This window comes from Gobio gobio (assembly GCF_949357685.1).
Source record: "Gobio gobio genome assembly, chromosome: 13".
Classification (NCBI taxonomy): domain Eukaryota; kingdom Metazoa; phylum Chordata; class Actinopteri; order Cypriniformes; family Gobionidae; genus Gobio; species Gobio gobio.
The window spans coordinates 2,151,910-2,173,014 of NC_137106.1; the positions used below are offsets into that span (position 1 = coordinate 2,151,910).

Genomic DNA, 21,105 nt, shown 5'->3' on the forward strand with positions numbered 1-21,105 from the left:
GGGGTAAGCAAAAAAAAAAAAATTAATTCAAACAGAAAACAAGATTATTTTGCTTATTTTAAGCAAAAACTCACTTAATTTTGAGTTATTTTCCCCCAAAACAAGACAAAAACTTTAGCTTGTCTAGTAAATGCTTCTTAATGTAAGATTTTTTTAGATATTTGGACTGAAAACAAGACAAAAATACTAAGAAAAGCATTTTTTGCAGTGTGTGTTCATCCTACACATATTTTAACTAGGGCTGTCAAAAGATTAATCGCGATTAATGGCATCCAATATAAAAGTTTGTGTTTACATAATGTGTGTGTACTCTGTTAATTATTATTTATATATAAATACACACACATTCATGTATATATTTAAGAAATATTTGCATGTATATACTGTATATACATTTATATAATCTATAATATATATAAAAATTAGGGCTGTCAAAAGATTAATCGCGATTAATCGCATCCAAAATAAAAGTTTGTGTTTACATTAATATATGTGTGTGTACTCTGTTAATTATTATTTATATATAAATACACAAACATTCATGTATATATTTAAGAAAAATTTGCATGTATATACATTTATATAATCTATAATAAATATAAATATTAGGGCTGTCAAAAGATTAATCGCGATTAATCGCATCCAAAATAAAAGTTTGTGTTTACATAATATATGTGTGTGTACTCTGTTAATTATTATTTATATATAAATACACACACAAGCATGTATATATTTAAGAAATATTTGCATGTATATACATTTATATAATCTATTATATATATAAATATTAGGGCTGTCAAAAGATTAATCGCGATTAATCGCATCCAAAATAAAAGTTTGTGTTTACATAATATATGTGTGTGTACTCTGTTAATTATTATTTATATATAAATACACACACAAGCATGTATATATTTAAGAAAAATTTGCATGTATATACATTTATATAATCTATAATAAATATAAATATTAGGGCTGTCAAAAGATTAATCGCGATTAATCGCATCCAAAATAAAAGTTTGTGTTTACATAATATATGTGTGTGTACTCTGTTAATTATTATTTATATATAAATACACACACAAGCATGTATATATTTAAGAAATATTTGCATGTATATACATTTATATAATCTATTATATATATAAATATTAGGGCTGTCAAAAGATTAATCGCGATTAATCGCATCCAAAATAAAAGTTTACATAAAATATGTGTGTGTACTCTGTTAATTATTATTTATATATAAATACACACACAAGCATGTATATATTTAAGAAATATTTGCATGTATATACATTTATATAATCTATAATATATATAAATATTAGGGCTGTCAAAAGATTAATCGCGATTAATCGCATCCAAAATAAAAGTTTGTGTTTACATAATATATATGTGTGTGTACTCTGTTAATTATTATTTATATATAAATACACACACAAGCATGTATATATTTAAGAAAAAATATTATTTTTATATATATTTATATATATTATAGATGTATATACATGCAAATATTTCTTAAATATATACATGAATGTGTGTGTATTTATATATAAATAATAATTAACACAGTACACACACACATATATTATGTAAACACAAACTTTTATTTTGGATGCGATTAATCGCGATTAATCTTTTGACAGCCCTAATTTTAAGCTTCTTCATTTCGACAGGCCTTCGATCGCCCTGATGATGAACACCAGTCCATTCCAGGCCGTCCCAGACTCGAGACGAGATCCACGAGACAAGCGCCAACTTAATTTAGTGATTAATTAAAACACGGGCGGCGTAATGGAAGGCACACACACTGTCCTGCGTCTGTACAAACCCATCCATGAGCTGAGCTTCCTCAGTCTCTACTTCCCAACCAGGAAGTCCCGAGCTGGCCGTTCCCCTCCTGAAGTCCAGCCTCTGTCCAGGACTAAACAAAGACGGCTCTATAATAAATCAGCGGATGAAGGTTTGCAGACCGAAGGAGCGATTGCGCAGCTCCACTGGCTGGCTGTGGAACGCCATCAGCTCCTGATCGACCTCTTGTCTTTATGCAGCGAATGTGCGGAGAGAATCCGGATGGGCAACCAGGACGGGAAGCTCCCGCTGCACTGGTAAACATTATGTGTTGGATTTACTTAAAATATATATGCACCATTTTTGCATCACACTTTTTAAGTAAACCCAACTTGGAATCATTTTACTTTCTTATAACCTTTCTTATATGTACTTAAATATTTGAGTTCACTCAACATTCTTTACTTTAACCCTCTGGTGCTCTTCGTTTAGGGCTCGCACTGCAAAAAATGCTTTTCTTTGTATTTTTGTCTTGTTTTCAATCCAAAAATCTAAAAAATCTTACATTAAGAAGCATTTTCTAGCCAAGCTAAAGTTTTGTCTTGTTTTGGGGGAAAATAACTCAAAATTAAGTGAGTTTTTGCTTAAAATAAGCAAAATAATTTACCAATGGGGTTAGCAAAATAGTCTTGTTTTCTGTTTGGATTAAGACTATTTTGCTTACCCCATTGGCAGATTATTTTGCTAATTTTAAGCCTTAATTTTGAGTTATTTTCCCCCAAAACAAGACAAAAACTTTAGCTTGTCTAGTAAATGCTTCTTAATGTAAGATTTTTTAGATATTTGGACTGGAAACAAGACAAAAATACTAAGTAAGAAAAGCATTTTTTGCAGTGTACTTTCTTATAACCTTTCTTATATGTACTTAAATATTTGAGTTCACTCAACATTCTTTACTTTAACCCTCTGGTGCTCTTCGTTTAGGGCTCGTCTTCCCCCTCATAAGTGACCGGACACCTAAAAATTAAACTTCCTCCACCTCAGTAAAACCAATGCAATTTATTTTTCTTCAATAATATTTTTTCTTTTTAAGTTTGTATTTTGAGATGATTTGATGGTATTTTTTAATATTTATGCAATAATTATGGTCTATTTTTGCCATTGAAAATTATATATATATATTTTTTTGTAATTAAAAAATAAATAATAATAATTAGCATGCTCGAATCATGACCCCAATTTTTTTGTGTGTTTACATCCCTAATGCTAGAAAAGTCCCCAAGTTTCATATCATTCCGATGAAGCTGTGATTTTTAACATTTCAAAACAGAAAATTTTCCGGTCAGAAATGACCGAAGAGCACCAGAGGGTTAAAATATATATATTTAAGAGTTAATATATATTTTTTATATATAAGAGCACCATTTTTGCATCACACTGTTTAAGTAATCCCAACTTCTTCAATAATATGTTCTCTTTTTAATTTTGTATTTTGAGATGATTTGATGGTATTTTTTAATATTTATGCAATAATTATGGTCTATTTTTGCCATTGAAAATTATACAACAATTTTTTTTGTCATTTTTTTATTATTATTATTATTATTGCAGTATTTCAGGTTAAAATAGAGACTAGGCCTTCAAAATAAATTTTTTTGAAGGCAGATTAGCCCCTCTTTTGGAATTATTTAAGAAATCATGCAACCATGTGTGTAACCACTAGAGGTCTCAATGGAGAATTCCCTAGTTCTGTTTTGAACACATTTAATGATTTTTTTTTTTAATGGATTTGAATATATATTTAAAAATCTCAAAGACTATTTATTATAAAGTTTTAGATATTTTTTTTGTTGTTAGAAATATAGATTTTTTTCCGTGAATTTGTGTTTTTTGCAGATTTCCCATTCATTTCCTATGGTGGTCAATTTTGACCGAAGAGCACAAGTGGGAGTAATTTTTTTACGACCAATTAGCATGCTCAAATCATGCCCTCAATTTTTTGTGTGTGTTTAAATACTGAATGCTAGAAAAGTCACCAAGTTTCCTATCATTCTGATGAAGCTGTGATTTAAAAAAATTCCAAATGTGGTTTGTGTGTGTATAAGTGAGTGTGTGTGTGTGAGTGTGTGTGTGTGTGTGAGTGTGTGTCTGTGTGTGTGTGTGTGTGTGTGTGTGTGTGTGTGTGTGTGTGTGTGTGTGTGTGAGAGTGGATGTGTCATTATCACACTCTTGATGTTTTAGAGTGTCACCTCTTCACTGCTGTGTACTTTTTTTCAGTATCATGGCCGATTTGTAGATTATACACACAAATATTCAGAGAATTTGTGTTTTTGCCGATTTCTCATTCATTTCCTATGGTCGGTCATTTATGACCGAAGACAATGAACACTACTTTTTTTTTAACGACCAATTAGCATGCTCGAATCATGACCCCAATTTGTTTGTGTGTTTACATCCCTAAAGCTAGAAAAGTCACCAAGTTTCATATCATTCTGATGAAGTTAAATATAAAAATATATGTAACACGATAGAATCTACTAAGAAATGTTAAGTTAACACAACTTGCACATACTTGCATGTTATGATAAAATATTTGATAAAATATATGACGCAGCTCACAAATACGTAAAATTTTATGTTAGGTTTACATAATTTGAACCAAGTTGTAATGCTAGTTGATGTCACTTACGTTTTTTCATTTACTTTACGCATACTCTTATGTTCACCTTTTAATTTACATTTTTGTGTTGCATACACTAGAATATGTTAAAGGATTAGTTCACTTTTAAATAAACTTGTGCTGATAATTTCCTCACCCTCATGTCGTCCAAGATGTCCATGTCTTTCTTTCTAAAGTCGAAAAAAAATGAAGGTTTTGGATGAAAACAGTCCAGGGTTTTTCTCCTTATAATGGACTTCAATGGGCCCCAAACGGGTCAAATGACAGTTTCAGTGCAGCTTTAAACGACACCAGATGATGAATAAGGGTCTGATCTAGACAAACCATCAGTTTCTGAGAGAAACCCAGCAGTATTTATGATATTATTTTACCTCTTATCAGACGAGCGTGATCATCTCTGAGCTCAGACATAACTTCCGCTGAGTGAGGTCAAAATACGAGCGTGGTCATAGATGTATACGTAGATGCCTCATTAGCAACTGCACGGATCAGTAGAATGAGGCATCTACTATCGATATATCTATGACCAAGATTCAAGATTCAAGAGTTTTATTTGTCACATACACAGATATATACACAATATACAACTGGCAGTGAAATGTAAACAGGTCCGCTCCATGGACAGTGCAAATAACAGTTACAAGAACACAAGGGAAATTAAAATAGAAATAGAATAAAATTAGAATAAAAAGTATTAACATAAGTAGAGTTATAAATAAATCAACCACGCTCGTATTTTGACCTCACTCAGCGGAAGTTATGTCTGAGCTCAGAGATGATCACGCTCGTCTGATAAGAGGTAAAATAATATCATAAATACTGCTGGGTTTCTCTCAGAAGCTGATGGTTTGTCTAGATCAGACCCTTATTCATCATCTGGTGTCGTTTAAAGCTGCACTGAAACTGTCATTTGACCCGTTTGGAGCCCATTGAAGTCCATTATATGGAGAAAAACCCTGGACTGTTTTCATCCAAAACCTTCATTTCTTTTCGACTGCAGAAAGAAAGACACACTGCAAAAAATGCTTTTCTTACTTAGTATTTTTGTCTTGTTTCCAGTCCAAATATCTAAAAAATCTTACATTAAGAAGCATTTACTAGACAGTTTTTGTCTTGTTTTGGGGGAAAATAACTCAAAATTATGTGAGTTTTTGCTTAAAATAAGCAAAATAATCTGCCAATGGGGTTAGCAAAATAATCTTGTTTTCTGTTTGAATTAAGATTATTTTGCTAACCCCATTGGCAGATTATTTTGCTAACTTTAAGCAAAAACTCCCTTAATTTTGAGTTATTTTCCCCCAAAACAAGACAAAAACTTTAGCTTGTCTAGTAAATGCTTCTTAATGTAAGATTTTTTAGATATTTGGACTGAAAACAAGACAAAAATACTAAGTAAGAAAGCATTTTTTGCAGTGCATGGACATCTTGGATGACATGGGGGTGAGGAAACTATCAGCAAAAGTTTATTTAAAAGTGAACTAATCCTTTAAGTAGAGCTTGCAATGTTATAAATATAGATATTTTTGAGTTGAATCTATTTATCTCTGTAAGTAATGGATGTTGATCCAACAAATTGTTTTTTTCAGTGTGGAAGGACATGGGGAACGCGGCAGCATTCCTCGACCTCTGTCCCCAAAGAGAGCGGCCTCGAGAGTTCGGAAGCTGAAGAAACTGGGATCCAGGAAGATGGACAGCGCTGAAGAGTTCTTGAAGATGAAGAAGAAGACGCCAGTCTCCATCCACACTCCCGAATCCGGCTCCTATGTCAGCGTCTCCAGCCAGCCGCTTCTCCCCATGGACGAAGACTTCCAAATTGCCCATGATGGCTGGGATTTCATGGAGGAACCTCATTCTTATGAATGCGAAATGGAGTTTGGTGAGCTCGATTTGGACCATCAAGAGACCAAAGTGCCAGATGTGGAGCGAATCTACCCGAACTCATCCCAACGGGAAAACAAGAAACCGTCGTCTCCCATTGACTCCCACTCCAGCCTCCGCTCCTGGACCAGAAGCCCCACTTCCAGCTCTCTCTCCGGGGTTTTCAATGTGTCCTATCCTCCCAACAACAGCCTCCAGAGCATGTCCCCGCTGTCCTCGCAGCTTCCCAGTCCCCAGATGAACCACCGTATTGTGTTGCTTCCTGAGGAGGATGGAAATCAACGCTCCTCTAGAGACCAGGACAAAGTCGCCGCTGAGGTCATCGACAAAAACGGCAACTGTAGGAAAGCCACGCCCCTCGAGCTGAAGCTCAGCCATCGCTTCAATCTGAATGGAGGAGCCGGCACATCGAGTGCCACCTCCTCAGGTGAGCTATGATCCGCTTTTATTATGTTCTAACCATCAAATCATTGAAATGAAATAGCTTCAATCATACTAACCCAAAAATTGTGGGGGGGTACTTTGGGAAACGTTTGAAAATTTGACAAAAAAATAACGAAATTATGACATACTACATCAAATTTTTGACAAAACATGTCTTTATTTTTTTAAATTCTGACAAAAAAATAGAAATTAACATACTAAATGAAATTTTTACAAAAAATGTTGAAATTCTGACATACTAAATCGAAATTGTGACAAAAAAATGACGAAATTATGACATACTAAATACATTTTTTGACAAAACATGTTGAAATTATGACATACTAAATAGAAATTTTGACCATTTTTTAATCCGAAATTATGACAAAAAATTGAAATTGACATATTAAATGAAATTTTTACAAAAAATTTTGAAATTCTGATATACTTAATCAAAATTCTGACAATTTTTACCCCTGAAATTGTCAAAAAATGTAGAAATTATGACAAAAGTAGAAATTGACATACTAAACGAAGTTTTTTACAAAAAAATTTGACATTCTGACACATTTTTTAGAAATGTACAAAAATATGAAATTGACTAAATCGAATTATGACATACTAAATAGAAATGACATAAAATGTTGAAATGCTGATATACTAAATAGAAATTTTGAAGGAAAAAAAATCCAGAAATTACGACAATAAATAGAAATTGACATACGAAACAAATTTTATATACAAAAATGTTGAAAATATGACAAAAAATTACAAAATTATGACATAGCCTACTACATAAATTTTTTTTATAAAACATGTTTAAATTATGTCTTTATTTTTTGAAATTCTGACAAAAAAATAGAAATCGAGTGCCACCGCCTCAGGTAAGCTATGGGACAGTTCTGATATCTGTCACTTATTTGAGCTTTTATTATGTTCTAACCATCAAATAATTGAAATGAAATAGCTTCAATCATACTAACCCAAAAATTGTGTGGGGGGGGTACTTTGGCAAACGTTTGAAAATTTGACAAAGAAATTACGAAATTATGGCATACTACATCAAAATTTTGACAAAATGTCTTTATTTTTTGAAATTCTAACAAAAAAATAGAAATTAACATACTAAATGAAATTTTTACAAAAAATGTTGAAATTCTGACATACTAAATCGAAATTGTGACAAAAAAAATGACGAAATTATGACATACTATATACAATTTTTGACAAAAAAATTGAAATTGACATACTAAATGAAATTTTTACAAAAAATGTTGAAATTCTGATATACTTAATCAAAATTCTGACAATTTATACCCCTGAAATTGTCAAAAAATATAGAAATTATGACAAAAGTAGAAATTGACATACTAAACGAATTTTTTTACAAAAAAATATGAAATTGACTAAATCGAATTATGACATACTAAATAGAAATTGACATAAAATGTTGAAATGCTGATATACTAAATAGAAATTTTGAAAAAAAAATCCTGAAATTATGACAATAAATTGAAATTGACATACTAAACAAATTTTATATACAAAAATGTTGAAAATATGACAAAAAATGACAAAATTATGACATACTACATAAAAATTTTGATAAAGCATTTTTAAATTATGTCTTTATTTTTTGAAATTCTGACAAAAAAATAGAAATCGAGTGCCACCGCCTCAGGTAAGCTATGGGACAGTTCTAATATCTGTCACTTATTTGAGCTTTTATTATGTTCTAACCATCAAATAATTGAAATGAAATAGCTTCAATCATACTAACCCAAAAATTGTGTGTGTGGGGGGGGTACTTTGGGAAACGTTTGAAAATTTGACAAAGAAATGACGAAATTATGGCATACTACATCAAATTTTTGACAAAACATGTCTTTATTTTTTGAAATTCTAACAAAAAATAGAAATGAACATACTAAATGAAATTTTACAAAACATTTTGAAATTCTGACATACTAAATCGAAATTGTGGCAAAAAAATGACGAAATTATGACATACTAAATACATTTTTTGACAAAACACGTTGAAATTATGACATACTAAATAGAAATTTTGACCATTTTTTAATCTGAAATTATGACAAAAAATAGAAATTGACATACTAAATGAAATTTTTACAAAAAATGTTGAAATTCTGATATACTTAATCAAAATTCTGACAATTTTTACCCCTGAAATTGTCAAAAAATGTAGAAATTATGACAAAAGTAGAAATTGACATACTAAACGAAGTTTTTTACAAAAAATGTTGACATTCTGACACATTTTTTAGAAATGTACAAAAAAATATGAAATTGACTAAATCGAATTATGACATACTAAATAGAAATTGACATAAAATGTTGAAATGCTGATATACTAAATAGAAATTTTGGGGAAAAAAATCCCGAAATTATGACAATAAATAGAAATTGACATACTAAACAAATTTTATATACAAAAATGTTGAAAATATGACAAAAAATGACAAAATTATGACATACTACATAAAAATTTTGATAAAGCATTTTTAAATTATGTCTTTATTTTTTGAAATTCTGACAAAAAAATAGAAATCGAGTGCCACCACCTCAGGTAAGCTATGGGACAGTTCTAATATCTGTCACTTATTTGAGCTTTTATTATGTTCTAACCATCAAATAATTGAAATGAAATAGCTTCAATCATACTAACCCAAAAATTGTGTGTGTGGGGGGGTACTTTGGCAAACGTTTGAAAATTTGACAAAGAAATGACGAAATTATGACATACTACATCAAAATTTTGACAAAACATGTCTTTATTTTTTGAAATTCTAACAAAAAAATAGAAATTAACATACTAAATGAAATTTTTACAAAAAATGTTGAAATTCTGACATACTAAATCGAAATTGTGACAAAAAAATTACGAAATTATGACATACTATATACAATTTTTGACAAAAAATTGAAATTGACATACTAAATGAAATTTTTACAAAAAATGTTGAAATTCTGATATACTTAATCAAAATTCTGACAATTTTTACCCCTGAAATTGTCAAAAAATATAGAAATTATGACAAAAGTAGAAATTGACATACTAAACGAAATTTTTTACAAAAAAATATGAAATTGACTAAATCGAATTATGACATACTAAATAGAAATGACATAAAATGTTGAAATGCTGATATAATAAATAGAAATTAAAAAAAAAAAAATTCAGAAATTACGACAATAAATAGAAATTGACATACGAAACAAATTTTATATACAAAAATGTTGAAAATATGACAAAAAATGACAAAATTATGACATACTACATAATTTATTTTATAAAACATGTTTAAATTATGTCTTTATTTTTTGAAATTCTGACAAAAAATAGAAATCGAGTGCCACCGCCTCAGGTAAGCTATGGGACAGTTCTGATATCTGTTACTTATTTGAGCTTTTATTATGTTCTAACCATCAAATAATTGAAATGAAATAGCTTCAATCATACTAACCCAAAAATTGTGTGTGTGGGGGGGTACTTTGGGAAACGTTTGAAAATTTGACAAAGAAATGACGAAATTATGGCATACTACATCAAATTTTTGACAAAACATGTCTTTATTTTTTGAAATTCTAACAAAAAAATAGAAATTAACATACTAAATGAAATTTTTACAAAAAAATTTGAAATTCTGACATACTAAATCGAAATTGTGACAAAAAAAATGACGAAATTATGACATAATATATAAAATTTTTGACAAAAAATTTAAATTGACATACTAAATGAAATGTTTACAAAACATGTTGAAATTCTGATATACTTAATCAAAATTCTGACAATTTTTACCCCTGAAATTGTCAAAAAATATAGAAATTATGACAAAAGTAGAAATTGACATACTAAACAAATTTTTTTACAAAAAAATATGAAATTGACTTAATCGAATTATGACATACTAAATTGAAATTGACATAAAATGTTGAAATGCTGATATACTAAATAGAAATTTTGGGGAAAAAAATCCCGAAATTATGACAATAAATAGAAATTGACATACTAAACAAATTTTATATACAAAAATGTTGAAAATATGACAAAAAATGACAAAATTATGACATACTACATAAAAATTTTGATAAAGCATTTTTAAATTATGTCTTTATTTTTTGAAATTCTGACAAAAAAATAGAAATCGAGTGCCACCACCTCAGGTAAGCTATGGGACAGTTCTAATATCTGTCACTTATTTGAGCTTTTATTATGTTCTAACCATCAAATAATTGAAATGAAATAGCTTCAATCATACTAACCCAAAAATTGTGTGTGTGGGGGGGTACTTTGGCAAACGTTTGAAAATTTGACAAAGAAATGACGAAATTATGACATACTACATCAAAATTTTGACAAAACATGTCTTTATTTTTTGAAATTCTAACAAAAAAATAGAAATTAACATACTAAATGAAATTTTTACAAAAAATGTTGAAATTCTGACATACTAAATCGAAATTGTGACAAAAAAATTACGAAATTATGACATACTATATACAATTTTTGACAAAAAATTGAAATTGACATACTAAATGAAATTTTTACAAAAAATGTTGAAATTCTGATATACTTAATCAAAATTCTGACAATTTTTACCCCTGAAATTGTCAAAAAATATAGAAATTATGACAAAAGTAGAAATTGACATACTAAACGAAATTTTTTACAAAAAAATATGAAATTGACTAAATCGAATTATGACATACTAAATAGAAATGACATAAAATGTTGAAATGCTGATATAATAAATAGAAATTAAAAAAAAAAAAATTCAGAAATTACGACAATAAATAGAAATTGACATACGAAACAAATTTTATATACAAAAATGTTGAAAATATGACAAAAAATGACAAAATTATGACATACTACATAATTTTTTTTATAAAACATGTTTAAATTATGTCTTTATTTTTTGAAATTCTGACAAAAAATAGAAATCGAGTGCCACCGCCTCAGGTAAGCTATGGGACAGTTCTGATATCTGTTACTTATTTGAGCTTTTATTATGTTCTAACCATCAAATAATTGAAATGAAATAGCTTCAATCATACTAACCCAAAAATTGTGTGTGTGGGGGGGTACTTTGGGAAACGTTTGAAAATTTGACAAAGAAATGACGAAATTATGGCATACTACATCAAATTTTTGACAAAACATGTCTTTATTTTTTGAAATTCTAACAAAAAAATAGAAATTAACATACTAAATGAAATTTTTACAAAAAAATTTGAAATTCTGACATACTAAATCGAAATTGTGACAAAAAAAATGACGAAATTATGACATAATATATAAAATTTTTGACAAAAAATTTAAATTGACATACTAAATGAAATGTTTACAAAACATGTTGAAATTCTGATATACTTAATCAAAATTCTGACAATTTTTACCCCTGAAATTGTCAAAAAATATAGAAATTATGACAAAAGTAGAAATTGACATACTAAACAAATTTTTTTACAAAAAAATATGAAATTGACTTAATCGAATTATGACATACTAAATTGAAATTGACATAAAATGTTGAAATGCTGATATACTAAATAGAAATTTTGGAAAAAAAATCCTGAAATTATGACAATAAATTGAAATTGACATACTAAACAAATTTTATATACAAAAATGTTGAAAATATGACAAAAAATGACAAAATTATGACATACTACATAAAAATTTAGATAAAACATGTTTAAATTATGTCTTTTTTTTTAAATTCTGACAAAAAAATAGAAATCGAGTGCCACCGCCTCAGGTAAGCTATGGGACAGTTCTGATATCTGTCACTTATTTGAGCTTTTATTATGTTCTAACCATCAAATAATTGAAATGAAATAGCTTCAGTCATACTAACCCAAAAATTGGGGGGGACTTTGGGAAACGTTGCTAAAATGGTCAAAAAAGTAAAATTTAGTACTTTATTTTCTATTTAAATGCACATTTCTTTTAGTAATTGATGGATTTATATACTTAGGACTCACGGAAACCAAAAATAAGTAGATCCCTAGAAATAGAAATTGACATAAAATGTTGAAATGCTGATATACTAAATGGAAATTTGGAACATTTTTTCCCGAAATTATGACAAAAAATAGAAATTGACATACTAAATCAAAATTCTGAGAATTTTTACCCCTGAAATTATGTCAAAAAATGTAGAAATTATGACGAAAGCAGAAATTGAAATAGAAACTGAAATTCTGACACATTTTTTTGAAATGTACAAAAAAAGGACGAAATTGACAATCGAATTATGACATACTAAATAGAAATTGACTTAAAATGTTGAAATGCTGATGTACTAAATAGAAATTTTAACAATTTTTCCCCCCGAAATTATGACAGAAAATGACGAAATTGACATACTAAACAAATTTTCTACACAAAAATGTTGAAAATATGAAAAGAATTATGAAATTATGACATACCGAATCGAATTATGACATACTAAATAGACATTTTTACAAAAAATGTTGAAATTCTGATATACTAAATCTAAATAAATTCTGACAATTTTTCCCCCTGAAATTATGTCAAAATTTTTAGAAATTCTGTCATTTTTTTTAAAATTTACAAAAAAATACAAAATTTACATACTAAATCGAATTATGACATACTAAATAGAAATTGACATAAAATGTTGAAATGCTGATGTACTAAATAGAAAATTTGACCATTTTCCCCCCAAAATTTTGACAGTTAATAGAAATTGACATACTAAACAAATTATATATTCAAAAATGTTGAAAATATGAAAAAAATGACGAAATTATGATAAACTAAATGGAATTATGACATACTTAATAGAAATTTTTACAAAAAATGTTGAAATTCTGATATACTAAATCAAAATTCTGACAATTTTTACCCCTGAAATTCTGTCAATTTTTTTTGAAATTCTGTCTTTTTTTTTAAATTTACAAAAAAAGACAAAATTGACATACTAAATCGAATTATGACATACTAAATAGAAATTTACATAAAATTTTGAAATGCTGATAAACTAAATAGAAATTGACCTTTTTTCCCCCCGATATTATGAAAATAAATAGTAATTTACATACTAAACAAATTTTATATACAAAAATGTTGAAAATATGACAACAAATTATGAAATTATTACATACTACATCAAAATTTTGACAAAACTTCTTTATTTTTTGAAATTCTGACAAAAAATAGAAATCGAGTGCCTCCGCATCAGGTAAACTATAGGACAGTTCTGATATCTGTCACTTATTAGAGCTTTTATTATGTTCTAACCATCAAATAATTGAAATGAAATAGCTTCAATCATACTAACCCAAAAATTGGGGGGAGGGGGTACTTTTGGAAACGTTGCCTGTACCACAATGGGGGAAAAAATTGTCAAAAAAGTCAAATTTATGATTTTATTTTCTATTTAAATGCACATTTCTTTTAGTAATTGATGGATTTATATACGTAGCACTCATGGAAACCAAAAATAAGTAGATCCCTATCAACTCACATGGAAGAGCTAACTCTGCACCTTAATAATGTTGTTACTTATACATAAACACAACTATTCTACAATAAACACTTTAATGATGCTACTATCTATAAAACAAAAATCCCAACGGGGAAATACATGACTGCAATTCCACCGTGGCACAGCGTCGCCATATGGAAACTTAAAATGTTGAAAATATGACAATTTTTTTGACATACTAAACAAAATTTTGACAAAAAATTTAACGATGACATACTAAATTGAATTATGACATACTAAATAGAAATTGACATAAAATGTTGAAATGCTGATATACTAAATAGAAATTTTGACAATTTTTCCCCCGAAATTATGACAATAAATAGAAATGGACACACTTAACAAATATTATTTACAAAAATTTCGAAAATATGACAAAATTACGAAATTATAACATACATCAAAATTTTGACAAAACATGTTGAAATTATGTCTTTATTTTTGGAAATTCTGACAAATAATAGAAATTGACATACTAAACAAATTTTATATACAAAAATGTTGAAAATATGACCAAAAATTTCGAAATTATGACATACTAAATAGAAATTGACATAAAATGTTGAAATGCTGATATACTAAATAGAAATTTTGACAATTTTTCCCCCGAAATTATGACAATAAATAGAAATTGACATACTAAATGAAATTTTTACAAAAAAATTTAAATCCTGATATACTAAATCAAAATTCTGACCATTTTTACCCCTGAAATGATGTCAAAAAATGTAGAAATTATGATAAAAGTAGAAATTGACATACTAAATGAATTTTTTTACAAAAAAATGTTGAAATTCTGACACATTTTTTTGAAATTTACAAAAAAAGACGAAATTGACATACTAAATCGAATTATGACATACTAAATAGAAACTGACATAAAATGTTGAAATGCTGATATACTAAATAGAAATTTTGACCATTCTTTTCCCCGAAATTATGACAATAAATAGAAATTGACATACTAAACAAATTTTATATACAAAAATGTTGAAAATATGACAAAAAATGACAAAATTATGACATACTACATCAAAATTTTGACTAAACATGTTGAAATTATGTCTTTATTTTTTGAAATTCTGACAAAAAATAGAAATCGAGTGCCACCACCTCAGGTAAGCTATGGGACAGTTCTGATATCTGTCACTTATTTGAGCTTTTATTATGTTCTAACCATCAAATAATTTCATTTCATACAAACCAAATAATTGTGCTTTAGGAAACGTTGCCTGTACCACAATGGAACATGATGGAATGGAAATTATGATTTTTTCTATTTAAATGCACATTTCTTTTAGTAATTGATGGATTTATCAGGGCTCGACATTAAGTACAAGTAAATCCGTCACTCACTTGTCCGAGTAAAACATTTGCTTGTCCGGAAATGTTTTTATTTTTTAGTGTTGTTAATATTATTTATTCTGAAGCAATATTCTCACCATCAGCTTTGACATATTTAAATCTGCATATGTGTGATATTTTTCACCTTTTTATAAAGGGTATTTTTCCATAATCTTAAAAAAATGTAGTCTATGCTTCAGCTTTCATTTTATATTTTTAAATTTGATCTATAAATTAAATTAGAATAAGACACTATAGGGCTGTTACCAATCAAATTAAATTATTTACACTGAAAAATTACAACTGCATTAAATAATGTTATGAGATTATTTTAAATATTTTTGAATAATAATAAGAAATGTTGGAAAGATAACTAAAGCACCAGTAGGTGGCGCAGGTGACCGTCTGAATGAGCGAGTCATTGAGTCGATTCGTTCAAACGGATGATTCATTCAGGAATGAGGCGGTCGTTTATGAACAGGTCATTGAATCTTTGATTCAACTGATTCACTCAAACACTGAATCATTCAGTAACACACACACACTGATGCTGTGAGGTGTTATGGTTCTGCTGTGATCTTTGTTTGGAACTATTTTCACTGCTGAAATCGAACAAAAACACTCAATATTGCATCTAAAATGTAAGTGACTTAATGTTAATAATTGTTTATGGAACTGTCATATGAAATAAGTGTTTTTTTGACGTTTTACTCAGGATACTTGTCCGTCGGGCAAGTAAAATTATTTTTCACTTGCTCCTTCAAAAAATCCACTTTAGCGTTAATGTCGAGCCCTGTATCTTTTAATCGACGAATCATTATTAGCCTACAATATCAAGAGCATATCAATAACTGACAATGACTCTAAAGAGTTCCTGTTCATGTTATAATCTGAGTAACATTAAACCGTCCGTGTAAATCAACATTTAAGCTGTTTCAGATGCAGCTTCTGCTCCACCTCTGCAGTGTAAAGAGGGCTTTTGTTCATGATAATGTTATTGGTAATAGTCTAGTATTCTGATTGATTTAAGTAATTGGTTAAATTGAAGTATTTGACAAATTACAACATACAAATTGCACTTATAAGTAAATAAAATGCTCTTGGAAATCAATTTCAAGGAGCCACTTAATGGAAAAGTTCATTTCTGACCCTGGCATTTGCAGTTTGTATTGGTGTAAACTGCAGAAATAAAAAAATTAAAATTAAAATAGGGACGTTATCTTGTTCATGATTGATGGTTTTCCAATGAGATGAATGGGAAAATGGTTTTGTATTCACCTTGTAAAGTTCCTGTCAGTGTCACTGGACACTTTTACTCACTTATTTATCATTGTGTCCTCCCAGTGATGTGTGTTAATCCATCAGACAGGGTTTTATCTGACCGTTTTACTGCTGTGTCAGCGTTTATTTTGTACCATATAGATTTACTTTTACATTTACATTAAAGGGTTAGTTCACCCAAAAATGTAAATTGTCATTAATGACTGAGCCTCATGTGGTTGGACACCCGTCAGACCTCCGTTCATCTTCAGACACAAATGAAGATATTTTAGTGTAAAGCTGATGCTGAGAAAGGCCTCCATTGGCTCAATGCACTTTACACTCTCAAGACCCTTAAAAGACACTAAAGACGTCGATACAAAGTCCATCTCACTACAGCGGCTCTACAATAACTTTATGAAGAGACGAGAATAGTTTCTGTGCGCAAAAAAACCCTAAATAACGACTTATATAGTGATGACGATTTCAAAACACGGCCTCATGAAGCTTCGAAGCGTTATGAATCAGTGAGTCGAATCATGATTCGGATCGCGTGTCAAACCGCCAAACTGCTGAAATTTGGCGATTCAAACCGCTGAATCGACTCACTGATTCATAACGCTTCAAACTGCTGAATCGACTCGCTGATTCATAACGCTTCAAACTGCTGAATCGACTCGCTGATTCATAACGCTTCAAACTGCTGAATCGACTCGCTGATTCATAACGCTTCAAACGGTTGAATCGACTCACTGATTCATAACGCTTCAAACTGCTGAATCGACTCACTGATTCATAACGCTTCGAAGCTTCATGAGGCCGTGTTTTGAAATCGTCATCACTATATAAGTCGTTATTTAGGGTTTTTTTGCGCACAGAAACTATTCTCGTCTCTTCATAAAGTTATTGTAGAGCCGCTGTAGTGAGATGGACTTTGTATCGACGTCTTTAGTGTCTTTTAAGGGTCTTGAGAGTGTAAAGTTGAGCCAATGGAGGCCTTTCAGAGCATCAGATTTACACTAAAATATCTTCATTTGTGTCTGAAGATGAACGGAGGTCTGACGGGTGTCCAACCACATGAGGCTCAGTCATTAATGACACAATTTTCATTTTTGGGTGAACTAACTACACTAGCGCTCACCTCCTGCCGGTCCAGCATGCGTGAGAATATGAGCAGATCCGGCGTTCGGACACATGACCCAGAAGAGATTTGTTTACAAGCAGAGGAAGACGCGCGTATCTCAGCTGTTGAATTCTACACTGATCGTGCTTTAGGTCTCGGTGTAGTTCTCAAAATGGGGCTAAAGTGGCATTTTATGGATTCCCGAACGCCGGATCTGCTCATATTCTCGCGCATGCGTCGTGGAGACACACACGGAAGACAAGAACAAGTTGGATAAAGGCGTTATTTTGATTTTTTTTGCGCACAAAAACTATTGTCGCGCATCGTAGAATGATTGTAGAGTCACTGTGGTGAGATGGACTTTGTAATGACGTTTTTAGTGCCTTTTCTGGGTCTTGTGAGTGTAAATGTACTGAATGCCAATGGAGGCCTATCTGAAGCCTTTCTCAGCATCAGATTTACACTAAAATATCTTCATTTGTGTCTGAAGATGAACGGAGGTCTGACGGGTGTCCAACCACATGAGGGTGAGGAATTAATGACAGAATTTACATTTTTGGGTGAACTAACCCTTTAAAAATAAAGTGGATAGGGACGCTTCCCTCTGCAAACACAAGAGATCTCATGCTCATTCTGAATACTTAGGCTTGTCATGTGACTCGGCACGAGAATTCGGGCCTTTCCCAGAGATCCGCTATTAATTTTCTCTGTGTTTGAGAGTCTCTAAGATCAAAGCCTCATGAAAATAATGTGCTGTGCACCTTCATCCGGCAGGAGAGCGGTTTAAAACACCCACACAGGTCCTGGACGTAATGAGATGAAAGGGATTAAAACACTTCTGGACTTGGGAAGCACGTGAGCTGCATCTCATGGTTGCTCGGACCAGAAAAGAAAGAATTCCCATTAGCCTTTCTGTGATCTTTCCCTTGTGAACATCCCTCGTCTGATTTCAGATCAACACGCTTCCTTTGCTCAGGGCAGAAGAGATGCTTCCTCTGCTTATAGGAGACGAGTGCTGCTTACTGTCCTGCTTTAAACCCACTGTGTTTTTGCAGAGATTTGCAGTTTCATGCACTAAGAAGTCTTTCTCAAGTGACTCTGTTCATTGTTTCCTGAGGCTGACACAGACTCTCTGAGAGAGACCTGATCATGTGACGACGGGGATGAATCTCCAATCCTTACAGGAGCTGTTGCTTCAGGACTCTGGGGAAATGGGAAACAGAGAAATCAGGATTCTCCCGCGATTCTGAACAGACTACTCAACAAAATAACCCTTAATCTGAATGATTCAATGACTCGCTCACTTGTTTCATTACTGGATGAATCAGTGTTTTTGAACGAATCTCTTGAGTGAATGATTCAATGACTCCCTCACTTGTTTCATTACTGGATGAATCAGTGTTTTTGAACAAATCTCTTGAGTGAATGATTCAATGACTCCCTCACTTGTTTCATTACTGGGTGAATCAGTGTTTTTGAACAAATCTCTTGAATGAATGATTCAATGACTCCCTCACTTGTTTCATTACTGAATGAATCAGTGTTTTTGAACAAATCTCTTGAATGAATGATTCAATGACTCCCTCACTTGTTTCATTACTGGATGAATCAGCGTTTTTGAACAAATCTCTTGAATTAATGATTCAATGACTCCCTCACTTGTTTCATTACTGGATGAATCAGTGTTGACTTCACTTGTTTCATTACTGGATGAATCAGTGTTTTTGAACAAATCTCTTGAATGAATGATTCAATGACTCCCTCACTTGTTTCATTACTGGATGAATCAGCGTTTTTGAACAAATCTCTTGAATTAATGATTCAATGACTCCGTCACTTGTTTCATTACTGGATGAATCAGTGTTGACTTCACTTGTTTCATTACTGGGTGAATCAGTGTTTTTTAAAGAATCTCTTGAGTGAATGATTCAATGACTCGCTCACTTGTTTCATTACTGGATGAATCAGTGTTTTTGAACAAATCTCTTGAGTGAATGATTCAATGATTCGCTCACTTGTGTTGTTACTGGATGAATCAGTGTTTTTGAATGAATCTCTTGAGTGAATGATTCAATGACTTGCTCACTAGTTTCATTACTGGATGAATCAGTGTTTTTGAATGAATCTCTTGAATGAATGATTCAATGACTCACTCATAAAGGCTTCACTTGTTCCATTACTGGATGAATCAGTGTTTTTGAATGAATCTCTTGAATGAATGATTCAGTGACTCACTCATAAAGACTTCACATGTTCCATTACTGGATGAATCAGTGTTTATATGCGACACAGGCGAATCGTTGTGATTTAGGAATGATGTCCTGTGGGTGTTTGAATCGAGATCGATGAATCGTGCAGCTCTACTGTACACTATATAGTGAAGCTTGTAGATTGTCTAACAGCAGTGGTTGAGCACAGGACTCTCATGTACACTATAATATTTCATCAGTCAATAAACCATCTAAAAATACTCCACCGTGTAAAACATCAGTTCCTCAGGAAATTAAACAGCCATATCATTGAGCTCTGAGTGATGGTTTTCTTACTCATCAGCTTTATAGAGGATCTGTTCAGTTCTAGCTTTGTGTGGTTAGTGAGATCTATTGGTGTGTTTAGAGGCAGTTTGAGCCTGGATCTGACATGTAAACCAGAGGAGGACAGAGTCAAGTTGTGTGTTAGTGGGTTAGCGTTGGGTTTCTCAGCGTCTGGGATCACATGACCTCTGGGATCACATGACCTCTGCACTGGCTCCTATGATAAGAGTAATGTAATAAAGCAGCCCAGAGGTCATGTGGGACTGATCAGCTCACGGACAGAGAGACAGTCAACATCCATTTAGTCGCGGTTGCAGGTTTTGCATGGCATTCAATAGGAAACAGCACTTTGTGTGTGTGTGTAAGTGTGTGAGTGTGTGTGTGTGTGTGGGCATGTTTTTTGTGAAATATCAGGACACAAATGTGTATAATGACATGGGTATTACAAAAAGAGGGTGAAATATGAGGACGTTCCCCATGTCCTCACTTTTCAAAATGCTTATAAATCACAGAACAAGTTTTTTT

General features: G+C 31.0%; 1 protein-coding gene across 1 annotated transcript in view; it reads left to right on the top strand.

Annotated features, from left to right (window-relative positions):
* The window catches only part of LOC307136191 (formin), a 178,715-nt gene that overhangs the window by 775 nt on the left and 156,835 nt on the right, over positions 1 to 21,105 (top strand). The window contains exons 2-3 of the mRNA XM_079832981.1: positions 1,683 to 2,114; positions 6,064 to 6,782. Of these exons, the coding sequence (XP_079689107.1) occupies positions 1,801 to 2,114; positions 6,064 to 6,782 (1,033 nt within the window). The 5' untranslated portion in view covers positions 1,683 to 1,800. The remainder of the gene's footprint in view (positions 1 to 1,682; positions 2,115 to 6,063; positions 6,783 to 21,105) is intronic.